At 38.9% G+C, this 25122-nt stretch overlaps 1 protein-coding gene across 6 annotated transcripts in view; it reads right to left on the reverse strand.

Annotated features, from left to right (window-relative positions):
* The window catches only part of Rbm6 (RNA binding motif protein 6), a 129093-nt gene that overhangs the window by 75934 nt on the left and 28037 nt on the right, over positions 1-25122 (reverse strand). For 4 of the 6 annotated variants that reach the window (XM_052720263.1, XM_052720278.1, XM_052720270.1 and 1 more), the window contains 2 exons: positions 22330-22399; positions 3321-3394 (listed from right to left, as the gene is read on the reverse strand). The exons of 1 other annotated variant lie outside the window; for it this stretch is intronic. In XM_052720263.1, coding sequence (XP_052576223.1) covers positions 3321-3394; positions 22330-22399 — 144 coding nt within the window. Of the gene's footprint in view, positions 1-3320; positions 3395-22329; positions 22400-25122 lie in introns of those variants that run through there. One more of the 6 variants, XM_052720303.1, reaches the window with a different exon arrangement.

Consider the following 25122-nt stretch of genomic DNA (forward strand, 5'->3'; position numbering starts at 1 on the left):
TATTTCCCTAAAGATCTCAGTTTTTTCCCATCAAAATGATTTACATATGCCCTGAGGTATGAGAAAGGCTAGTAAAAGAATAATGATCTGATCATGAAGACTATGCAGTTCAGCAAGAGAGGATTACATGGTCATGGGAGGAATAAATATCTAGGAAATAGGGTTGACTATAAAGAAAATGAAGATGTATTTTTTAAATTAATTTATTTGTTTTGGGGGATTCACGACTGTACCCATGTGGAGGTCAGAGAACAACTTGCAGTTGGCTCTCTCCTTCCACCCCATGAAGGGGTGCCAGGGACTGAACTTGGTTCATCAGGTTTGACAACAACTGCCTTTACTTGATGAGCTATCTTTGCCAGCCCAGATAAGCCTTCCCTTCTTTCTAGGTATAGGATTATAGGGTCCTAAAAGATAGAGCTAGTTTTGGGGTTTGTTTTAAGACAGAATCTTACTATGTAACCTGGGATGGCCTAAAAATCCTACTACCCTAAGCTCCCCAAGTGCTGGAATTACAGGTGAACACAACCATACTGAGATAGGGGACTACCTTAATTGTACTTTGGAACAAGGCACCACATGGCACTACATCATAATGACCTCCACATCTTCAATACTATTTCAAACCTAGAAGAGTAATGGCTCTGTTCCCAATTTTTTGTGGTACATCAATCACTAGGGGATCTGAGAACCCTAAATCCATTGATTGAATGGCTAAGGAGGGTGGAAAGGACATTTATAAGCCACGTTCTCTTGACAAATGAGCATTTTCCAGACACAGGCCCAAAAGAATACTTGTCTACGAACAAGCACTGTTTATAAAGGCAGTATCTCTATTACTGAGCTATATCCCCAGCTAATGTTGATATTCTTAAGATTAAAAATAGCACTGATAAACTGGGCATGGTGGCACAGGTCTCTAATGCGGGAGGCAGAGACAAATGGATCTCTGTCAGTTCCAGTACAGCTTGGTCTATCATAGAGTCCAGGTTCTATACTGTGTAAACTTGTCTTTTTTTTTTTTTTTTTTAAATAAACTTTATGTCCACGCGGGTGAACATTATCAGATCCCCTAGAACTGGAGTTATAGAAACTTGTAAACTCCCATGTGGGTGCTGGGAATTGAACCCAAGTTCTCTGGAAGAGCAGCCAGCACATGTAACCACTGAGCCATCTCTCCAGCCCTATAAACTTGTCTTTAAAACAACAGCAAACAACAACAAAAAAACAGTGATTAAAAAAAAGCAATGGCACTCTAGGAAAGAACAGTACAAAAGAGATGACAAGGTCTTCCCATTTATATTTCAACTACTCATAGTGAGACAATGGTAAAAGATTGTTAGAAACATATTGCTTATGTATTAAGTGTTCTCATTTTCAGAGAGACTGTTAAGATAGAATCATATAGATTAGAACTTTCACACTTCTCTCCAAAATTTTAAGTAACACAACTTCTGATGATGAATACTTATCGATTTAGTGATGGACAGGCAATAAGAACCTTGTTAAGTGAAGGGATATGGTCCTCATCCAGTTATTCTGTGGTGCCTGAATAACAGAAAGTGCTTCTGCTACTACTAAGGTACAGTACATCAATAGTTTTCTCTAGAGATAGGTATTTTGGCTATGCTGATTGGTTTTTTTCAACTTGACACAAACCTAGGGAAGAAGGAAACTTAACTGAGTAAAAGAAATAAAAACTTCATAAGATTGGCCTGCAGGCAATTCTGTAGGGCTTTTTTTTTTTTTTTTTTAAATGATTGATTTGAGAGGGCCCAGCTCACTGGGGGCAATGCCACACTTGGGTCCTGGATGGTATAATAAAGCAAGCTGCACAAGTCATGATACTAAAGTCAGTAAGCAGCGTTCAATTATGGTCTCTGCTTTAGTTCTTGCTTTCCAGGTTCCTGCCTGGAATTCCTGCCCTACTTCGAACTTCATGATGAACTATGAACTATAAGCTGAAATAAATCCTTTCATCCTGAAGTTGCTTTTGGTCATGGTACTTTGTCACAGCAATAAAAGTCAAATTAAGACAGTGACTCATAACTAATCTCAGCACTTAGAAGCTGAAGCAGGAGAACTGTCAAGAGTTCAAATCTATCCTGGGTACACACTTAATTCTAGGTCAGTTTGGGCTACAGAATAAGATTATGCCTTAAAATAAATAAACAAATAAGCAAACAACCCACAATACTACCTCAATTTCAATAGGGGAAAATCCTTCCCCTCGAAGAAGTAAACAGTAAATCTGGGCATGGTAGTGCAGGCCTTTGATTTTAGCACTCAGGAAGCAGAGGCAGATGGAGCTCTGTTCCAGGTTGGCCAGGGCTACATAATGAGGCCTTGTCTCAACAAAAATGGGGGGTGGGGGTGGGAGCAGTAATCATGTTAAGTGGAACAAAGCTGATGAGCAAGCACTGGGCTCCAGAAGAGATTTCATATAATTACTCTTCTTTGACAGAACCTTCTTTTGTGATGCACAAATGCTTCTAAGTATAGACAGTAGATACCTAACAGTCAAACTACATCCCTAAGTTGCCTCTGGCATCTCATGATGGAGGACCTGAGAAAAAACAAATTGATTTCCCCAAGAGAAAAAAAATACAAAACAAGGATTCTATTTAGTAATTTCTTCCCAAACTACTAGCCAGGGTTCAATTAGACAAAGATGACAATTCCAGGTGGAAAGTTGAATAACTCCTGAAAAGTTCAAACCTAAGTGCAGACTCAAGATTCACCAGCTCTGATTATAAGCAGCCAATGACGTGACCACAAACTCCAACTGGCAAAGAACAACGAATGAGACAGAGACAAACTATCCATTCCTCTTTTCTCCTCAATGGCATTCTTTCAAATACAGGAATCACCATTAGTGGCCTTCATCCTAATCACCACAGGAAGGCCACAGGAATCACCATTAGTGGCCTTCATCCTAAATCTGGGTATGACCATTGATTGACCTAGAATTCCTGTGCAGGCAGATCCTTGAGAGCCTAGATAATAGAGGATCATCTGCATCAGGAGCCCACACATCTTTATCACACTGCAGAGGGAAACACTCCAGATCTGTCATATTTCCCATGTACAGTCTCTGGAACCCGGTCAAACTGGAACTGGAACCTAGTTTCTAAAATGTACTCTGTGGACATAAACTCTTCTAAATAAAATTTCCCAGCTTTTAAAAAAGTTTCTTTGCACAACTGGTTTTTGTAGGACTTTTCTTGTACCTTTCCAAAGTGAAATTATTTGAAGCCCTCCCTCCCCATATATAAAAATATATATCCTTTCAGCATCATTTGACCGAAGTATAAAGCAACCTGGTTGGCCTCCATGCATCCGATGGCATCTTCCAAGAGTGAAAACTCCACGCAGACATAGCCATAGTCGTAACCTGGGGACAGCATTTAAATACAGACGGGAGTGGTGTTAGTGCCTTGCAAACATAAAAGACACACTTATATCCCCTGTTCTGAACCCCTTAAACACAAACCCTCCCATCTATCCCCTCCCTCCTCGACACTAGGCAAAGGTGCTTTCACAAACAGAAAAAGTACTGAAGGAAAAAGTCTGGGTACTTCTGAAGTTTGAAATTCATTCTAAATGGCTTTTTTCCCTATTAACCTAGAAGATTCTTTGCCCTCTTATCACTGCTGATCAGGAAAGGGTACCCCAGAATTGAGTAATTTCACAGAAAGTTCATGTGGGACACAAAACATTTTAATGACAGGCTGAATCTTCTGGAAAAACAGCCAACAAGAACAGAAAAGTATCTGAAAAAAAAAAATGTATCCAAAGAGAAGGGAAGAGAAGCAATTATTTCAAAGCTATGTTAAGAGTCACCATTCTTCAAGCAGAAACCACCTTCAAAGAGAAGTGCTGACTGAATGGCGCAACTATTCTATTTGAATACCACAGTAGGCTTCCAGTTGACAGGAGACAGACCATTTCAGCCACCACCATCACCATCACCACCCACCCCCATTCCAAACTCAAGTAAAAAACCAGCTAAAATCTTTATGAAAGGAGGAAGGTATAAAAGCATAAATATGAATAGCTGGATCCAAAATTGTGCTTACATGCAAAAAAGCTGACGGTAGAGCAAGCAGGGGAAAGACAGCAGTTGTTAGTAATCAATGCATGTTCAATAACTCTAGGTATCATCGTAAAATGCCCTTCATCTTAACACTGAAAAAGTATTATCTGCAGCACAGGCCTGAGGCTCTAATGACCCACGAAACTGGGAAGTCATGGGATTTACAGGCTGCTGAACTCTATTATTAACCTGTCTCATAGCTCCCATATGCTACCATATGATTACAAAAACACACTTGTCACTGCAATGCTCCACATGTGGCTTCCATGCTTCCTCCATTTCCTCACAGGATAAAGAAACTCACCTCTAGAACTAACACAATGCAAATGGAACAAAAAAATAGATGGGACTTATTTAGATGAAAAATAAACAGAGGGAAAGAACACAATGTAAAATCTATGCGGATTTTAAACATAAAGTAGATATAACAAGAGGAAACTGATACTCATTGAATTAAGAAATCAAAAGCCACAGTTTACAGAGCAAATTCCAGGACAGCTAGTGCTACAGAGAGAAATTACCTTGAAAAAGAATAAAAAAAAAAAAAAAAAAGTAACTTGGCTAGAGTCTACCTCAGTGGTGTATAAGGTTCTGGATTCAAAATCTGCTACCAACAAGAGACAAAGAGAAGTTGGCCTGGTGGCACATGCCTATCATTTTAGCTCACAGGAAGCTGACACAAGAGAATTACAATTCAAAGTCAGCCTGCACTAAATAGTGAGACCCCGTCTCAAAAATAAAATAAGGGCTGGAGAGTTGGTTCAACTACGAGTATATTTTTGCTCTTCCCAAGGATCCAGGTTGGGTTCCCAGTACCCACATGGTGTCTCAACTTTCTGTAACTACAGTTCCACAGGATGCAATGCCCTCTTTTGACCTCACACATGGTACACAGACATATATTCGGGCAAAACATTCATACACATAAAACAATATAATAAATCTAATTTTAAATTTTTTAAAAAATAAAAATAAACCTTAAAAAACATACCAAATTTGGTGAAATGGGCTGGATTCTTTGTTACATGGAATAAATGGTCTAAAACGTTTTATGATAGTAATAACTTTGACTTTAGACTTGATAACTATTTTAACTACAAAATGTTGTTATATAATGATACAATAAGGTATATCCTTGCTTTGAGTTTAGGAAATGACCAGAAAAAAAACCAAAAGTTTCTAAAAACCTTAGCACTACCTTGGGCTGAGAGATAGAGAATTTTTTTTTTTTTTTAAAGAGAGAGTCTCACCATGTAACTCTAGCTAGCCTGGAACTCACTGGGTGGACCAGGCTGGCATTGAATTTATAGAGATCCGCCTGCCTCTGCCTCCAGAGTGCTGGGAATAAAGATGTACACCACCACACCTATCTAGAGACAAAATTTTCTATCCTAATTTCACAGTTTTGGCCAACTCCAACTTGCTTAAACTTACCACAAAAATATGTTTCCTCTTATTTGTACACCATACTAATGCTTTAGTATACATATTTGTATACTATGGAAATTTTTTGTTATTCAATTACTTTCAAGTGGAGTTTTGTAAACAAATTCAGTTTGACATTATATATATAATATACATTATATAAAAATATACATTGGACATTCTGCATTTTTAAAAATAGTTCTAAATATCCTTTCAAAGCACCAAAGACTAACACAAAGGAACATAGATACCTTTATTCACCAAATTTCTACTGCAAATACTCAAAAGCATGCCCATAATCAGAAAGAGGTAGCCATGGATCAAACAGATGCTCTCTTAAATGCTTTGATTACCACTAAAAACATTATCAAAGGAGTTCCCAAAAATATGGAAAACAAAACTCTCTCCACAACTGTCAAAATAAAAAAACAAACAAACAGATAACTAATACCAGATTGCAAAGCCCTACATTTCCTTGCTATGCTTAAAGAAGCAAACACTGTGGTCTAGAGGAAAACACAGACTCTGTGGGAAGAACAAGATGAATCATGACAATATGCATATTCTGTTGGAGAATAAGCAGGTTTTGATACTGAAGTCACTGGGAAGGAAAATATATAGTCTAAAGGAGGCACAAATGAGCATCTGTAGATATCAACTTTACAACCACATGAAGTTCACAAGCCTACCACTCAAATTTTTTTTCTGTACTAATGTTTAGCTATCAAAAGAACACATATCTAAGGTTTAACTATATAGTTTTTTTCTTTAAGGTACCCAACCTTGATTCCAAGCATTCTCTGCATTCAAACGTTATAGTTATATCATAAAGATTTTCAGAAACTGCCAGAAGACAATAAATATTTACACAGTACCTGTTACAAACAAGGTTCTATTGCAAAATCCTTTGCATATACTGGTTTAATCCCCACAAGACTACTATAGGGGGAATTATTATTATTATTATTATTATTATTATTATTATTATTATTATTTATTCATGGGGAAACAAAGAAAGAAGGGATAAGTAATTTGCTCAAAGACACCTTAGTTTTAACACCAGTGCTAAGCCTTTTAAATCCAAGCAGTTCAGATTCAAATGGATACTATTCACCACATTGTATCCTCTTTCATTTTTTTCAGTATTAAGGGTTCAACTCTGGGACTTGCTAGCTAAGAGCTCTACTTCTACAACTGAGCTATCAATCTAATCTTAGTCTTCTATGCACTCTTAAAAAAATTATAGTGTGTGTGTTTGTATGCATGTAGGGATCAGAGAGCAACTTTTTGTTGTTGATTTTTGTTTTTTGAGACAGGGTTTCTCTGTATACCCCTGGCTGTCCTAGAACTCCAGCTGTAGATTGGGCTGGCCTCGAACTTAGAGATCCACCTGCCTCTATCTCCCAAGTGCTAGGATTAAAGGCATAGACCACCACTGCCCAGCTCAGAGTTCAACTTTTTGGAATCATTTTCTCTCCTTTTAGCATGTGGGCCTCAGGGATGGCACAGAGGTTGTTAGGATTGGTGACGCACCCACTGAGCCATCTCACCAACCTATCTCATTATTCAAAATTTTTTAAAAATTAAAATACAATTACATCATTTTCCCTGCCCCTCCCCTCCCTCCAAATTCTCAAATGCCCCACCCTCATGTTCACACTCAAATCCAGGGCCTCTTTTTCTTTGTTACTGTTACATATATAAGCACATAAACCTATAAATACAACCTGCTGAGTCCATTTAGTGTTGCTTGTATGTATATAATTTCAAGGCTAACCACTTGGTATTTTTATTCTCAGACAAGGTTAAGCTGCCCAGGCTGACTTATTTTTGTTTTGTTTTGTTTAGTTTTCTGAGACAGGGATCCTGCTATGTAGCCCTGTGTGGCCTCAAACTTGGAGCAATTCTCCTGCTTTTACCAATGGAGTGTTGGGATTACAGGAGAGTGCCTCTATACCTGGCTCCCAGGCTAACCTTCAATTTCAGTCTATAGTCCAGACTGCTTAAACCTGCTATTCTCCTGCCTCAGTCTCCTGAGTAGTTAGAACTACAAGCATGTGTCTCTAGGCCCTAGCCTTTCACTCTGTAACAAGACTCTAAGATTGATTTAAATAAATAATCTTAATTTCAATTTTTTCAGCCTCAATACAGTTTGAGTCCCACATGCCTGAGGACAAATGAGTCCTTTCTATAACTAAGAAATACTGAAATTAGCAGCACAATAGTTACTCCTATTTTAATATTTATAGCAGAATCAATGTGAGTTGGCCTAAAGAAGCAAGTTAGGAAGTATTCACTCTCAATAAATGCCTCTATTGGCTCCCACAATTCTTCAGAAAAGTCAAAAACTAGAAATTCTTATTATAAAAGATGGCTATAAAAATTATGTAACAATATGGAACTACATAGCAATTAAAACTTTAAAAATGAATACACCCTTATGGATAATTATGTAAATTGTACAAAAAAAGATTGGAATTAAATACAAACTGAATCTAACTCAGAAGTTAGAGTCAAAAATCAGCATATGAGATAAAAACCATGCACTGTCAAAATTATACTTGGAGAGCCCAAGGTGAAGAACAACATACCATCTTTCAATATAGGTAAATCCAACATTGCCAGTTTTTCCTCCAGCGTTGCAACAGATCAGTTTTCCTTTGGTTGACACCAGATGAAGAGGTTGGTTTGCATTTAAGGGCCACAATGTATGAAAAATATATCACTTTAAATAACAGAAGCACAGCCAGCATAGTAAATGCTCACACTCAGAGAAACTTGGAATCAGAAACCAAATGAAGCCTTAGCCAAGTCTCATCCCCACCTCCATGATGATTCAGTGAAAAGGAAAACAGGATACAGAATATAGGGGAGGGAGGCAGGATTCAAGCAACCACAGATGATTATACAAAAATCTGAAAATGAATTGATGCAATACAATTGTATACAAAACAATTAAAATGATTGTATTGCTGTAACAGAATAACCTGGGATTTTCTTATTTCCCAAATTTTACAATTATGGTAATCTGACAATTCACAGGAAAAGTTCTAGTAGTCATAGAAGATTACCTAGAGAAGTAACATTCTGAAACCCAACAATGAATCCTGCATTCAGAATTACTTGGACTCAAGATGGTAAATACTGTTAACATTTCCACAAATAGATTTTTACCAAAGGAAGTAACAAAACATCTATTTTATTACCTTTTTATTTAGTGTTGGTTTTCAGGAAGCCATCTTGGTAGGCTAAAGGGTCTTTGTACTTATTCATATGACTACTAAAAAAAAGCATACCTGACATTTTCTAATCTAAATTCACAGATCTTCTAGAAAAGTAAATATTCCTTATGCTTTTTTTTAGGCAGCTAAGAAGGATAAGAACAGAATAGGGGAAAGAACATCTGAAAAGGTAACACTTTCAGATCTTGCAGCAAGATCTGAATTTGACCCCAGGACTCACATGGTGGAAGGAGAGAACCAATTCCTCCAAGTTGTCCTCTGACCTCCACACAAGCATTGTGAAACACCCTTGTCACAGTTCACATACACACATAAATAAATGTAAAATTTCAAATCTTATCATCTTCATAAATCATTTAGTTACCAAAAAGTATCTATGAAAATTAATTAGGTAGTTAAAGAGGAATAAGGTACAGAAACAAAGACCTGATAAAGTAATATCCAACCAAACCCAAAACTAACTCTTTTGTCTCCATCCCTGCAAGGCTTGATTCTACAATGCTAACAAAAACAATCCCATGTTGTTTAAGTCAACTGTTAGTTTACAACAGGCCCACCTTTTTTCTTTTAGACCTTTTTATTGATTCTTTGTGAATTTCACATCATACATCCCAATCCCATTCATCTTCCCATCCCGTCATATCCGCCCTCTACCCTTGTAAAACCCCTCAAAATAAAATAAAATTTTAAAGAAAACCAAAACAAACAAACACACAAAAAGAGAAAGAAAGAAAAAGGAAAAAAAAAGTCTCTACATGGAAGCTGTGCTTTAGTCCATACATCTTTACTTGTAAGTGTACACTGCAATGAGTCTGGTTTGAGGCCTCTGGATTCTGCTACACCCTCTTACTGGGCCCTCACTGGAACTCGTCTTGGATATCCTATTGTTACCTTATGTCATGGAGATCCTGCAGCTTTGGATCTGCAGGTCTGGCCCCTTCACATGCCGGAGCAGTTCATAGATGAGGTGGACATTGGGGTGGGCCAACTCAGCCCTGGTTCTGGGCCTGGGTGTTAGCTGGGTTGGTCAGTCTTCCAGTTTCCCTTCATCTACAGCACCAGGGCAAGTTATCCACCATTGCCCCGGCTAGCTCACCCACTGCAACAGGCAGCAAGGAGCGGGGCTAATTCTGTTCTCGGGCCAGCTCATCCATACTCATATTACCAGGGCCAGCTTTACTGTTTTGCCCATGCAAGGTACAATGCCCTTGCCCAGGTGGCAAGGAGCGAGGGCATCTTTCCCTCACCCGTGCCACCACATGGCAGACAAGGGGGGCGGAGTCAGTTCTCCTGCTCTCATGCCCCGTTCCCACCCTGTTCCGCTCACCTGTGCCCCCACCAACAAGGTCAGCGATATTGTGCTGTGGAGCAAGGTGCAGGGCCCACTCTGCCCTAGTGCTGCAGCTGGTGATGGGCAGGACCAACTCTCACACTCTCATGACCTCAGAGCCAGCTCTCCCTCGCCCAGTGCACCATTGTAGTTGGGGGTGGGGCCAGATCACCTGGGCCCCATCAACGGGGTCAGCTCTATTGTGCTGCCCAGGTGAGATGCAAGACCTGCTCTCCCAAGTGCTGCAGCTGGTGAGGGGCAGGGTCAGCTCTCCCACTCTTGTGACCCCAGGACCAGCTTTCCCAGCTGCAGTAGGTGGCAAGGGGCAAGTCCACCTTTTGTAACAAACATTTTGTTTAGGCAAATGCAATAGGCAGCGGCTTTCAAACTTATCTATAAAACTTCAATTAACATAAACCTAGATGAATTTCCTATTTAAGAGACTATTGCTAACCTTCAACAACTCTAGAATAGACATGCCAACTATGAAATGTAAAAGGGGGATTAAGATTATAGATTTTATCTCTTCTCTTTTTGTGTGTTTGAGTGTATTCATGTGCACCCATGGGGGCATCAGATCCCCTGTAGCTGAGTAACAGGCAGTAATGAGGTGCCCATCATGGGTGCTGGGAACTGCACTTTGGTTTTCTGCAAGTATACAAGCACTCTTTTTGAGGCAGGTTCTCACCATGTAACTCTGGCTAGCCTGGAACTCCCTACTGGTATTTAAAGGCATGAAAGCACTCTTAACCAATGAACCATGTCTCCAGGATTTTAAAGAAATCAGGATTGTGGGAGTCACTGTTTATTTTATTGAAATCTGATTTAAATAAAACTTTTTCTCTAAACAAAAAGTATTATGTCTGTAGAAGCAAACTATTATGAATGTAAAATGTACATGAAAACACTAATAGAGATAGGCATTATGGTGCACACCTCTAATCCCAACACTCAGGAGGCAGAGGCAAGCAGATCTCTAAGTTTAAGGCCTGTTGTGAAATAGTATTTTAACTAGGCAAAGATGTGTTACATTTGTTTATGCTACACAATATTACTTTAACTGTGTAAAGGTGTGTTACATTTGTTTCACCTTGCCTGCCTAAGGTACCTGATTGGTCTAATAAAAAGCGTAACAGTCAGGCCAGGCGGTGGTGGCTGATGCCTTTAATCCCAGCACTCAGGAGGCAGAGGCAGGCGAGTATCTGTGAGTTCAAGGTCAGCCTAGTATACAGTGTGAGTTCCATGACAGGCTCTAAAGCTACACAGAAACACCCTGTTGGCCAATAGCTAGGCTGGGGCCAATAGCTAGGCAGAAGAGGGATAGGCAGGGCTGGCAGGCAAAGAGAGTAAACAGGAGGAAGACTCCAGGCTCAGAAGAATAAGAGGAAGAAGGAGGAGAGAACAAGTGAGAAAGAGAGGGACAGGCTGCCAGACACAAGAAGCCTTGAAAGTAAGATATACAGCCCAAGGCAAAAGATAGAGAAATGGGTTAATTTAAGTTAAAGGAAAAAAAAAAAACCTAGCCAGATATGAGCCCAAGCTAGGCCGAACATTCAAAACTAATAGTAAGTCTCCGTGTCATGATTTGGGAGCTGGTTGGTGGCGTAAAAGAAAAAGCCTGGTACAGAGGCCAACCTGGTCTACATAGTGAATTCTAAGACAGCCAGGCCTAGAGATATCCTGACTCAAAAAAAAAAAGGAATAAGAAAACACTGATAGAAATTGTAGGGAACTTGGTTCTATAGTACCTACTTCCCTAATTTTTATTTCTTTGAAAATACAGGTTTTGCCGGGCGGTGGTGGCGCATGCCTTTAATCCCAGCACTCGAGAGGCAGAGGCAGGCGGATCTCTGTGAGTTCGAGGCCAGCCTGGTCTACAGAGCGAGATTTAGGAAAGGCGCAAAGCTACACAGAGAAACCCTGTCTCGAAAAACCAAAAAAAAAAAAAACAACAACAACAACAACAAAAAAAAAAACAAAAACAAAATACAGGTTTTGAGAAGAAAAGTAATCAAAAAGGCAAGAGATATTTTATTTAGGAAAAATCAAAACAGAACTGATTCAGATATCTGGATTGCTATCAACAGGACTAATAAAACAAAAGGCCTAGGAACTTGTTTTATTAAAACTAAGAAATTCTCTAATTTATATGTCAAACTACCTTCTGGGAAGAATGGAACTGGTCCACATGGGACTCATCACTTGGACATTTTATGAGCATTTCTAATTTACTTCCCTTTAACTATGCATATAAGGATTGTTGGGGGCGGGGAGAAGCACTGGAGAGATAGCTCAGCGGTTAAGAGCACTGACTGCTCTTCCAGATGACCTGGGTTCAATTCCCAGCACCCACACAGCAGCTAATAACTGTCTGTAACTCCAATATCTGACACCCTCATATAGACATACATGCAGACAAAACACCAATGCACATAAAATAAAAATAAATAACTCTTTTCTAAAATTTATTTATTTTATTTTATGTGCATTGGTGTTTAGGCTGCACTGGAGTTACAGACAGTTGTAAGCTGCCATGTGGGTGCTGGGAATTGAACCCAATCCTCTGGAAGAACAATCAGTGCTCTTAACCGCTGAGCCATCATCTCTCCTGCCCCAATAACTCTTAAATAAAGAATTGCTGGTCTATAATAGAGCAGATAAAATAAGGAAAACATATAGATCACTACTGGCTAAATTTCTCAAACTGCATATGGTTCTATTTAGTTTTCCATCTGTATCAATTGGTTATTTAAAGAAAATAAAGGGATAGGGACATGGATTTGTTCCCCTGCACCATACTAAATAAATAAATAAATAAAATAAAGGAAAAAATGTTCAGTTTTCCTATTTTCATTTTCTGAGACAAGATCTTCTATATATGCTACCTAGACTAGTCTTGAACTCACTATATGGCCCAAAATGTCTTCAAACCCCCAGAAACCCTTTTGATTTAATGTACAGAAGTGCTGAGATTATAGGTAGGCATCACCAAAGCCCACTGGTTTTTATTTCAAAATCTAAAATTGGTCACATGGGTCATTTTTATCCTGATGATGATGAATAGTTCTTTGGGTCCAGGGAAACAACCATTAGGAAACTTTCTTATTCAATTTATTTCCACTACACTGGCAGTAATGGTACTATGTGAACACAATGGAGGATAATGTCTTACCTTAGAGAACATAATCTAATAAACAAGTCAAGATGAGAATAAGTTACAGTCTACTTCAATGTGCTAATTAAATCAAAGGGGAGCAGGTTTTTTTTTTTTTAAAGCCAGTGATCTCATTCAAATCATATTCTCACTCCTCCTCCACCACCTACTCACCCCCTGGGCACAAAACAACCAATCAGAAAATAAAAGTAAAAAAACTTTGTAAATCTGTTTTTCCCAAGGCAAGAACACACTTCATCCTATGAGGAAAGATAGAGTAATTGGAGAAGGATCAACACAGAAGATCACCTGTAGCAAATGACCAAACAACTGAGGTCCCAGATAGAGACTAAAGTGTTCTTTTCATTGCTGTGTCCCCAATCCTAGCACAGCACTTGGCACAGTATGGTACTCACTCAATGCCACATCAACTGTAATGAGTATCATCACTTGGGCAACATAAAAGTAACTTATAGTTCTGAACACAGACATAAGCTACAACTAACTCACATGTGATCACAGTCAAACCACATGTTTCTGGACTTTTTTATCTATATGTATTTCTGGACTTTTTTATCTATATGAAAAGTAGCAATGATAACTCCTTTTTTGCTTTTTAGTTTTCTTCCAAACAGAATCTTGCTGTTTGTTATCTATATGTAAAATAGCAATGATAACTCCTTTTTTGCTTTTTTAGTTTTCTTCCATATGTAGCTCAAGCTGACCTCAACTTGCAGTAATCTTGCCTTGGCCTCCCAAGTTCTGCAATTATAGATACAGATGTAAGCCACCCCCACTAGCTGTGATAATTCCATACAGAGTGGTTTCTGGTATGCAATAGCATCTTTCAGTACTTCTATGCTATTACAAAGCATAATCAGGAACTAAAGATCACATAGCTGCCTCTATGGTACTGATTCTAAAATATGCTCTAGCAACAGTATTTTAAGAGTTCAAGGCAGTATGAATTGAGTTCTACTGCATATGAAAAATGTATCTCCTTCCTATATAGGTCACAAAATCACTTCATTATGACTAGGAAAAAAATTACATGATCTATAAACATCTTTTTCCATTGCCTTGGTACTAGCACAAAAGGACCCTCAACACTGTTTTTTTTTATTGTTTTTGAGACAGGGTCTCATTTATATAGCCCTGGTTGGTCTTAAAGTCACAGAGCTCTGCCTGCCTCTGCCTGAGTGCTAGGATTAAAAGTATTCACCACCACACATGGCAAGAGGCCATTTCAAAGTAGCCTCTGTCAAAGTTTCCGCCCCCCAAAAGCTTCTTTTTATTGTATTTGTCAAACTTTTTTTTAAACAATAGTAATCTGGGGCTGGTGAGATGGCTCAGCAGTTTGCCACATAATGCTGATGATCCAAGCTTGATCCTCAGTATCCATGGTGGAAGGAGATGCCACAAAATTGTTTTCTGACCTCCAAATACGAAATGTCACAAGTATGCACACACACACTAATAATAAAATTGAAATTTAAAAAAGGTGTTTTCTAGGGTTTCATATTAGTCCAAAAGACGAAAGGGGCTGGGCATGGTGTTAAACATCTTTAATTCCAACACCAAGAGGCAGAAGTAAATGGATCTCTCTGAGTTCAAGGCCATCCACATTCTACATAGTGAATTCCAGGAGAGCCAGGGCCGAACAGTGAGACTCGAGCTCCCCATCCCCTCAAAGGGTACATTTTACTTTTGCTTTTGTTTCAGTTTCTTTTTTGTTTTGTTTTGTTTGAGACAGGGTCTCACTATGAAGCTCAGGCTGGCCTCAAACTCAGAAATCCTCCTTGCCTCTGCCTCCCTAGTGCTGAGATTAAAGGCATGTGCCACCACATCTGGCTGAATTTTTTTTTTATTATAAATACAGTTTTAAGTGATTTATATTGTTATAAATAATGAAACAGGAAACACTATTCCCAGGAATGTAAGAGTAGATAGAGTATGTACCTAGGATGCAAGATCCCGAGCGAGGTCCAAAGACCAGCACCAAAACTAAAGGAAAGGAACTTCACTCTCAGTACATGTTTTTAGAAATTAAAATTAAGTTGGTCCACTCACTGTTCAGTGCTCTACTTCTAGAGTTGCACACACATGCTAATTCACTTTGAGGCTGAATAAACACATGCCAATAATATAATACTATATAGTTGCCAGGAATTTCTGTAGCATATAGTACAATATAACATAACCTGACTAATTCTTTCTCCTTTGATTTAAAGAGAGAAAAGGCAGGAAGTCATTTAGTGAGACTGAAATAAGTTGGGCCTTCTAAGGTTTCTCAGGGCTTACTGTGTGTAATGTTCTTTGAAAATTTATAATTTTAAAATATAATTTTATATATTTGAAAAAATATAAAAAATTTTATAAACTAAAATTTTTTTTAATAAAAAAATACAGGGTCTCTGAATGGTTGTACTAAAACTCATAACAGACCAGGCTGGCCTCGAATTCACAGAAATCCTCCTGCCTTTGCTTCTGGAATGCTGAGATCAAAGACGGATCCTACCACACCTGGCAAAAACTCAAAATACATTTTAAGACTGCAAATACTACTTTTTAAAAAATATCTCCTAAAGAGACTGAGTATGGTGGTGCTTGTCTCTAGCCCTAGCCAACAAGGATGATGAGACAAAAAGGATCACTAGAGTCCAGGAGTTTGAAGTAGACCTATAAAACAAAGCTACACCTTCAATCAGGCGTGCTGGCAGATGCCTCATTCTAGCACTTGAGAAGCAGAAAAAGGTGGATGAGGAGTTCAAGGTCATCTTAGGCTACATAACAAAGTCTGGTTAAGCCTGAGCTATTGGGACTAAATAAATAACAACAGTGGCTGGAGAAATAGCTCAGGAGTTAAGAAAACCCACTGTTCTTGCAGAGGACCTGGGTTGATTTCCCAGTACCCACATGGTGGCTCACTACTGTCTATAACTACAGTTCCCAGGGTTCCAACCCCTTCTTTTGGCCTCTGCAGGCACTGCATACATAGGGCGCACTTATATACATGCAGGAAAACATTCATACACATAAAGTAAAAATAATTATTTTTTAAAAAGGGAGTGGTGGTGCAGGCCTTTAATCCTAGCACTTGTGGGTAGAGGCAGGTGGGCTACATATCAAGTTCCAGGATAGCCAGAGCTACATAATGAGACACCAAATCTCCAAAAAAAAAAAAAAAAAGAAAGAAAGAAAAAAAGAAAGAAAAGGAAAGAAAAAGTGTGGTGATATATCCTGATAACCCCAGTACTCGGGCTGGACCCATTTTTCTCTACTTCTTTCCTAATCATTTCCTATGAGACCCCTGAAAAGTACTCACTTCTTTTATTTTACCCCTTTAAAATTTAGAGATAGAACAAATAAATATTTATCTCTGTAAATAATAACTTTAGCATTTGTTTAGACATTAATTCTTTTTTAATCTTGTTGCCTCTAAGTGACATCTATGGTTTGAATGCGCTCCCTCAAGTTCAAATGAGAAATTTAATCCCTGAATCAACAAAGGTTTGAGAAGCAGAGATTAAGAGGTGTTTAGCTTTTAAGGGCTCTAACCCTATGAGAGTGGATTAATGCTGTTACTTTGGAATAGGTTAGTTACTTTGGGAGTATTATAGGGTGAATTATATCTTCTGTCTCTCACCTCCTTTTGTCCCCTACCTTCTGCCATAGAACAATGGAGCAAGAAGGGCCCTGTGAGGCTAGAGACTTGGCTCATTGGTTAAGAGTACTTTTTGCTCTGGCAGAGGACCTGGGTTTGATTCCCAGCAAGCACATAACAGATGACAATTTTCTGCGACTCCTTTTCCAGGGGATCTGATCCTGGAATCTGTGGGTAATGCACAAGTGATTCAAGTACATACACGCAGGCAAAAATAGCCATATATATAAAATAAATAAATCTTAAAAAAGCTAACAGAATGGTAAATTCTTTAAACTTTGAGGCCAAAAGAACGCACAAGCATAAGAAATGATAGATGCCCCTTACAAAAGCTGAATTATAAGATGTTACAAACATGTTGCAGAAAAATATAATACACAATCCAGACACCCATTTTCTAAAAACCTGTAGCTTTGGGCTGGGCCTGGTAGCCTTTAACCCCAGTACTCTGGAGGCAGGTAGATCTCTGAAAGTTTGAAGTCAGCCTGGTCTACAAAGCAAATTCCAGCCAGTCAAAGCTATTTGGTGAGACACTGTACACCCCACCTCATCCTACCCGGAAAAACAAACAAACAAACAAAAACTGGTGATACAACTCAGTTGACAGAATGCTTACCTAACATGCACAATGCACTGAGTTCATTGCTAGCACTGATGCCACTGCCAGGCATAGTGGCAGACACCTATAATTACAGCACCCAGGAGGAAGATGCTACTTCAAGGTCTCTCTTGGCTATACATAAGAGTATGAAGGCTAGCCTAAGGTACATGAGACTAATTTTAAAAAGTGGCTTATTGGTTAAAAGTGTTTACTGTTTTTGCAGAGGACCTGGGTTCAGTTCTTAGTACTCAAAGTGGATCATAATCATCTGTAAGTTCAATTTCAGAGGGTCCAATGCCCTTTTCTAACCGCCACAGGCACCTGCACTCACAAGATGCACAAAAATTCACACAGGCACACATACACATACAAATAAATAATATTTTTAAAGTACATAATTCAGTATGATTACAACTGCACAACTATTAACACTACCTAGTTCTAAAACATTTTACCACCTTAAAAAGAAATCCCATATCCATTAAACAGCCATTCCTCAATCCCACTAATTTTCTTTCTGTTTCTGTGGCTAGATCTATTATAGATATTCCATAAAAATATAGTCACAAAAATAGCGGTTGGTTGTGTCTGGCTTCTTTCATGTTTTCCAGGCTCATCCACATTTCAGTGTATTTTAGCAACTCATCCCTTACAATGGAGATTTATATTAATTGTGTCAACTTGTTTCCCTCCACCAACAAAATTCCTTTGTTGTCATATATGAGCAGTTTATTTCTAGTGCTCAACAGTATTCCAACTGTATGCAGTATACTCTACAGATTAGCTAATCATCAAAAGACATTTTTCTTCTGACACTTTCCCAGGAATACAATAAGTCAAGGTAATATATTTAAGGAAGCTATGTTTGCAAAGAACAAATGAAAAATGAAAAAGTCTGTAATCTCGTACATGTAATTCCAAAACTCAAAAATATCTTAAATAACAAGTTTTTTTGTCAAAATTCCAAAGCTGGTTGGGGGGAGGCAGTAAACAGATGACAGTTTTACTAGATAACCTCCAACTGACCTGAAACTTGCAATTCTATACCTTGGCTCCCTCGGTGCTGGAATTACAAGTGTACATCATCATATCTGGCTTTATAATGAAACTAAAAAGATCAACTCTATACATTCTAAATATTTCTATTATATTATAAGTAACATCTATGACTCTGGCAGGACATCACTCAATCTAAAACAACTGGCTAGTTGGGTTGCCATAATGGTTTTGAGACAGGGTCTCATGTAGGTATAAAATGGCATTGAACTTTTCATATACCTTAGGCAGACCTTGAACTCTTGATCCTTCTGTCTCTACCTCATAAGTACAATTTGTGTGTGTGTGTGTGGGGATACATGTGCATACATGAGTGATTGTGTGTGTGTGTGTGTGTGTGTGTGTGTGTGTGTGTGTGTGTACATGGGGGGGGTGTCTTACAAAAAGGCATTTGATCCTTTGGTACTGACTTTCAGATAGTTGAAAGTCACCATGAAGTGGCTGGGAATTGAGCCTAGGTCCTCTGCGTGAGCAGACAGTGCGCGCGCTCTTGTGCGCTCTCTCTCTCTCTCTCTCTCTCTCTCTCTCTCTCTCTCTCTCTCTCTCTCTCTCTCTCTGAGACAGGGTTTCTCTGTGAAACAACTCCAGCTGTCCTGGAACTCGCTCTGTAGACCAGGTTGACCTAGAACTAACAGAGATCCACCTGCCTCTGCCTACCTCGAGAGTACTGGGATTAAAGGTGGGTGGCACCACCACCACCACCACCACCACCACCACCACCACCACCACCACCACCACCACCAAAACCATGGGAGCTTCAGCCAGTGCTCTTAATCACTGAGCCATTTCTCCAGCCTCTCTTCATATTTTTCAAGACAGGATCTCTCACTGAAACCGGAGCCCAGCAATTCAGCAAGAATGGCTGGGCAGCAAGCCCAGTGATACAAATCTCCACCTCCCCAGTGCTGGGATTATGGCTGTGTGCTGAGGTGCCTGACATTTTATGTGAGTGCTGGTTCTCATGCTAAGGTGACAAGCACTTTACCTAGTGTGTCAACTCCTCAGCCTTTAGAAATATATTTATTTTAGCCACCACCAACCAGAGGTGCTAACTTTCTAATAAGATAAGATTAAAAAAACAAAACAAAACAAAAACTCACCAAATTTAGCTGTGCAGTGGCAGCACACACCTTTAATCCCAGCATTCAGGAGGCAGAGACAAGTGGATTTCTGAGTTTGAGGCCTGCCTGGTCTATAGAGTGAGTTCCATGATAGCCAGGGCTACACAGAGAAACAGTCTCAAACAAACAAACAAGTGTTAATAGTGATATATCCTATATATCTAATAAATAAGAACTTAAAAACAAGATAACTATGGAGTGGTGGTGGGCAAAGCTTCAGTATTAAGTAAAAGGGAAGCCAAGAACTAAATCCTAGAAGATAAGTGGAGATCAAAAGGAAGAGAGCAGTTAAAAGGATCTGACAAAGAAATAAACAGGTACTGGTCAAAGACTGAAGACAAGCTTAGTTTGGTTACAGATAATAGGAAGTTAGAAATGATACAGAATGAGATCAAACAGCCAAAGACCAGAGTGTAACACGACCTGACTGGCATTGTTTAAAGTTCATTCTACTTGTCACCTACAGTTACAAAACCAGTAACATGCAATTGGTAACCAAATCTTTTCATTAAAAAAAAAGAAAGAAAAACTATATATTGAATATACAATCATTTCATATAACAAAAGGCCATTGTTTTTAGCAACCTTAAGTCAGCCAATTATGATTCTAGTAACTAATACAGCTTAGCAAACTTAAAAACTTCTTTAGAGCCTACACATTTATGTCATTTTACCTTGCTTGCAAACCTGACTGTTGAAATGGAAATCATTGAGTATTAAAGAAACTGAAGAGTTTAAACTGCTGCTTTTTAAACATTAAGATATCTCTTCTTTACTAACGATATAAGTATTTAATGAAAACACAGTTCATGACACAAGACTGAAACTCAGACTATCACCCTGTAAGTTAAAAGCATACCTAGGTTATAAATTCTATCTTTAGTGCTCAAAAGAGAGCATATATCAGACATATGCAACAAACACCTATGAAATTAAGGCACACAGAACAACATATCTACTCTTAATCATGTCTTCACAAAATCAGGGTTGGTGTATTTAAAACAAATAAATAATTACTTTCTGAGAAACAAAACTTCTGAATTTTCTCTCAAATTACAGGAAAATTATACTTGTACACTGAAAAGCCATACTATTTTAAGCACAATAATTTATTTTTGTGTGTAACTTTTCACTGAAGAACCCATGAGAACAAAGAAGCTATCTTATTAGACACAAAAATCCATCCCAAACTGGGTGGTGATGACACACCCCTGTAATCCCAGAATTAGGGAGGCAGAGGCAAGCAGATCTCTGTGAGTTCAAGGCCAGGGCTACAGAGAGAAACCTTGTCTCAAAAAACCACCCCCCCCAAAAAAAAATTCCATTCCACTGTAAATTATTTAAAAGTTAACTATAAAGTCAGGTAAGATAAAATGCTTGCTCAGCCCACATAAGAGCCTGGGTTCAATCCCCAACACTAAAAAATTAAATAAATAATGGATTAAACAAATAGTAAAAATAGCCAAGTGGTGGTGGCACACGCCTTTAATCCCAGCACTTAGGAGGCAGAGCCAGGCAGATCTCTGTGAGTTGGAGGCAAGCCTGGTCTACAGAGCGAGATCCAGGGCAGGCACCAAAACTACACAGAAAAACTCTGTCTCAATAATAATAATAATAATAGACTATATCCTCCAAAATATGACATACTGCTGCTAGAAGATGCCTTTAAACATATTACTGAGACTCTATGTTCTATGAAATGATAAATGTTCTATTTTCTTCAGTTAAAACTTCTACACAACAGATCACTTAAAGATTACCTTTATTTTTATTTACTTAATTTTTGGTTTTTCAAGACAGGGCTTCTCTGTGTAGCTTTGACTATCCTGAACTCTCTCTGTAGACAAGGCTGGCCTCAAACTCAGAGATCTACTTGCCTCTGCCTCTGAGTGCTGGGATCAAAAGTGTGTGGCACTACCACCCAACCGATTATCTTCATTTTTAATCTACTTCATATTATGGAGTCCCAAAAATATTTGGCAAAACTTTGAGTATATGGTATTTCACTTCTTTCTACTTTCCTATAAGTAAGATTTAAAGGAGGTGACCAAAGGTGGCATTCAAAAATACTAGGAACATACATTGCATTTCAGACTTCAGACAGAGGTTAAAGAGAAAACTCTTCTAGACCTATTCATGGATTTCAAAGCCTGAGCTGTGGCAGGACTCTTCTTAGAGCAAAACAAAGTTGGAGAAACTATAAGTTTGAACAATTTCTCTGGTAAGCTGTTAAATTTCAGTTTGAAACAATGAAATATAAAACTTTATACAAAGCAAGCTTATTAAATCTCACTAGGCTCAAATGTAAGCATCCCATCATCATGAAAAAACATAAATACCAAATTTAATAATTTAATCATATAAAACATTCAAAGATAGATACAACACCACTCACTTTGTATCTCACAGGCACTCAGAAGAACTGGAACATGCATCCTCGTTGCCCATGTATGGACAAACAGCCATACAAAGAACCACAGTTAAGACTAAAGCTGCTTGTTATTTGAAGGCAACAATAGGAAACTTCTGGAAATCTTACTTGTGACTTCTTAAAAACATATTTTTGCGTAGCACATGATGTAGACATCTGTCCAAGACCCTTCCTAGCCCAAAATTACATGCACACTAAAAAAAACTCACCTGTGTTATACTCCTTCAACTGCAACTCCTTTATAGGTATGCCATCAGAAGTTCGAAAGGCATTAAGAATCTGCAAATAAATGACATTTACACTACTGATACAAATCATAAATGCTAATTTTTATACTTCCCTACTGGTTTTTACTCTATACAATTTAAAGCTATGATTATTTTATAAAGACAAAATTAAGCTATGTTGTAGGAATCTAGCAGAGTCACTGATAAACATTAGAATGAATAGTGTATCTAGGTAAACATTATCTGTATCTAGGGTAAACATTAGACTAAATAATTTTCTAGAAGGACTTTGACCTTGAAGAAGTCATTGTGGAAAACAGTGACTTTGGTCACAAGACCCTTGTGACATACCTGAAGCTCTTCAATTATTGGGTACCAAAAACAGTACGCAATACAGACTAAAGTGATGGGGTGTGATGCTTTCCTTCAGAAAAACATATAGATCAGGGACTTTGGTATTAGGAACTTGTTTACCCAAAAAACAACGCTGTGTAACAATCAAATATATGCCTTTTTACAGCTGTTCAAGGTTCAGTCCATCAGAGGCTGGACCTCCCTGTAGCCACAGAGAGCCTAAAATTACATCTTTGCATTATTCTTTGACCGACTCACACAACACAACACCGACAAAACCACACACGTTCTATGTATTCAAAAGGTGATAAGTGAAGTTGGGCATGACAACATAGACCTATGATCCCAGCAAGCCAAAGGCTCAGAGGCACTAGGTCAACGTGAATGGGGGGAGGGGGCACACAGAGAGAAAAAGAAACAGAAATGGAATACAACATACATGGGCAGAAGAGTTGGATTAATAATGTGGCTCAGGAACCAGGTGTGGTAGCACATGCCTTTAATCCCAGCACTTGGGAGGCAGAGGCAGGAGGCTCTCTGTGAGTTCCAGGTCAGCCTGGTCTACAAAGTAAGTTCCAGGACAGCCAGGGCTGTTAACAGAGAAACCCTGTCTCCAAAAACCAAAAAAAGTCAAAAAGACTGACTCTGGTAGAGTGCTGGCCTAGCATATTCAAGGCCTTGGATTCACACCCAGCACTCTTCAGAAGAGGCAAAAGAACATAGCTTTAAAGAGCACAGGTTTCGAAATCTATACGTATTCCAGACCTCTCTTTACTTGCTGTGTGTAACCCTTTAATGCTTAGTGTCTTGTGTTAAAAATAATGCACTGAGTAAAATCTAGTCCAGTCCAGGGCCCTAGAACTCAAACTTAGTCTAGTTATTTGTTCTGTTCAGGTTTGAGTTCAATCTAAAATGGCCCCATCCTGGATCTGACAAGGTGGCTCAGCTGGTAGGGACATTGAAAGGAACAACTGAAGGGACAGTAGCCCACTCAAGCATATGACTGTGGCAGCCCTTGCTCTTCTCCCCCATCCCCTCTGTCTTGCTGAAAAAAACAAAAAACAAAAAAAAACAAAACCGTCAGATTAGATTCCTAAACCTAGTCACTAAGGTCTATTCCTTTATTTTGCCACTTCCTTCTCCTGAGGCTGACTATTAGGTCCAGCTATCAAAAGTCTCCTTTGGTTCATCTAATGAACATGCCCAATTAAAATTAAACACCTCATCCTAACGCGAGGTTTCCCCTTTTCCCTTTAAAAACTGCCATTTGCCTATGTGCCACGTCTGTCTCCTCTCTATCCAGAGACAGTCCTTTGTCCCTCTGGGGCCAATACCCCTCTCCCTTTTCCCTTGTTCCCTTCCCCTTCTCCCTCATCCCCTACCTCCTTTCCCACTGCATCCTAGCCCATTCCAACACAGACCTCCCCTTTTCTTCTCTTAAAATCACACCTGCAAGGTCATTTGTTATTGTTTTCTGCCTGAGTCAGGAAGCGTATCTTTAACTTTCTTTCCTGCTTAATAAAGGCTTTCTCTGTAAAACAGGTGTTTGGGTGTGATTTGTGCCTAATCCAGGTCTAGAAGGGACACACACACACACACACACACACACACACACACACACACACCCCATGCAGGAGCACCCTTCACAAACAAACACACAAAAGAAAGATAAAAATAAAATTAAGTCCTGCAAAATTTTTCTCTGACTTCTCTATGTATGATATGGCATGCAAACACTTGTCCCCACATACATGAACACGTGCAGACAAATAAATAAAAATAAAGGTAATTTCAAAAGGAGAAAACAGCCTAGTCCTGATGACACTCTAAATCTTTTGTTGTTGTCTGACACGGGATCTCACGGAGCCCAGACTGGATGACCTTGAATTCTTGGCTCTACTGTCTCTAATTCCCAAGAGCTTTTAAATCTTTAGTCCCCTACCCCTCAGAAGATTTACTACTACTTAAAACTATTTTCTCTCTCTCTCTTCTCTCTGGTTTTTTTCAAGACAGGGTTTCTCTGTGTAGCTCTAGCTGTCCTGGAACTCACTCTGTAGACCAGGTTGGCCTTGAACTCAGAGATCTGCCTGCCTCTGCCTATGAGTGCTGGAAACAAAGGTGTCCACCACCATGCCTGGTTTATCTCTCAATCTTTCTAAAATTGTAATTCTGTGATATGTGTGTCAGTGTCTATGTATGGGTATGTGCACATGTGTCTGTGTGTACATGAGAGCAGATAACCTCAGATGCTAGTAAAGGGGTATTAGATTCCCTGGAGCTAGAATTATGGTCAGTTGTAAGCTGCCCAGCATGCCCAACTAACTAACCTTGAGGCCACTAAGAGAGCAGCAAATGCTTTAAACCAGTGAGCCCTCTATTTTCTATCTTTTGCTTGCCTTTATATTATTCATGAAGGTAGCA

Source organism: Peromyscus californicus, unplaced genomic scaffold (assembly GCF_007827085.1).
Source record: "Peromyscus californicus insignis strain IS unplaced genomic scaffold, ASM782708v3 Scaffold_11__1_contigs__length_118956290, whole genome shotgun sequence".
NCBI lineage: Eukaryota > Metazoa > Chordata > Mammalia > Rodentia > Cricetidae > Peromyscus > Peromyscus californicus.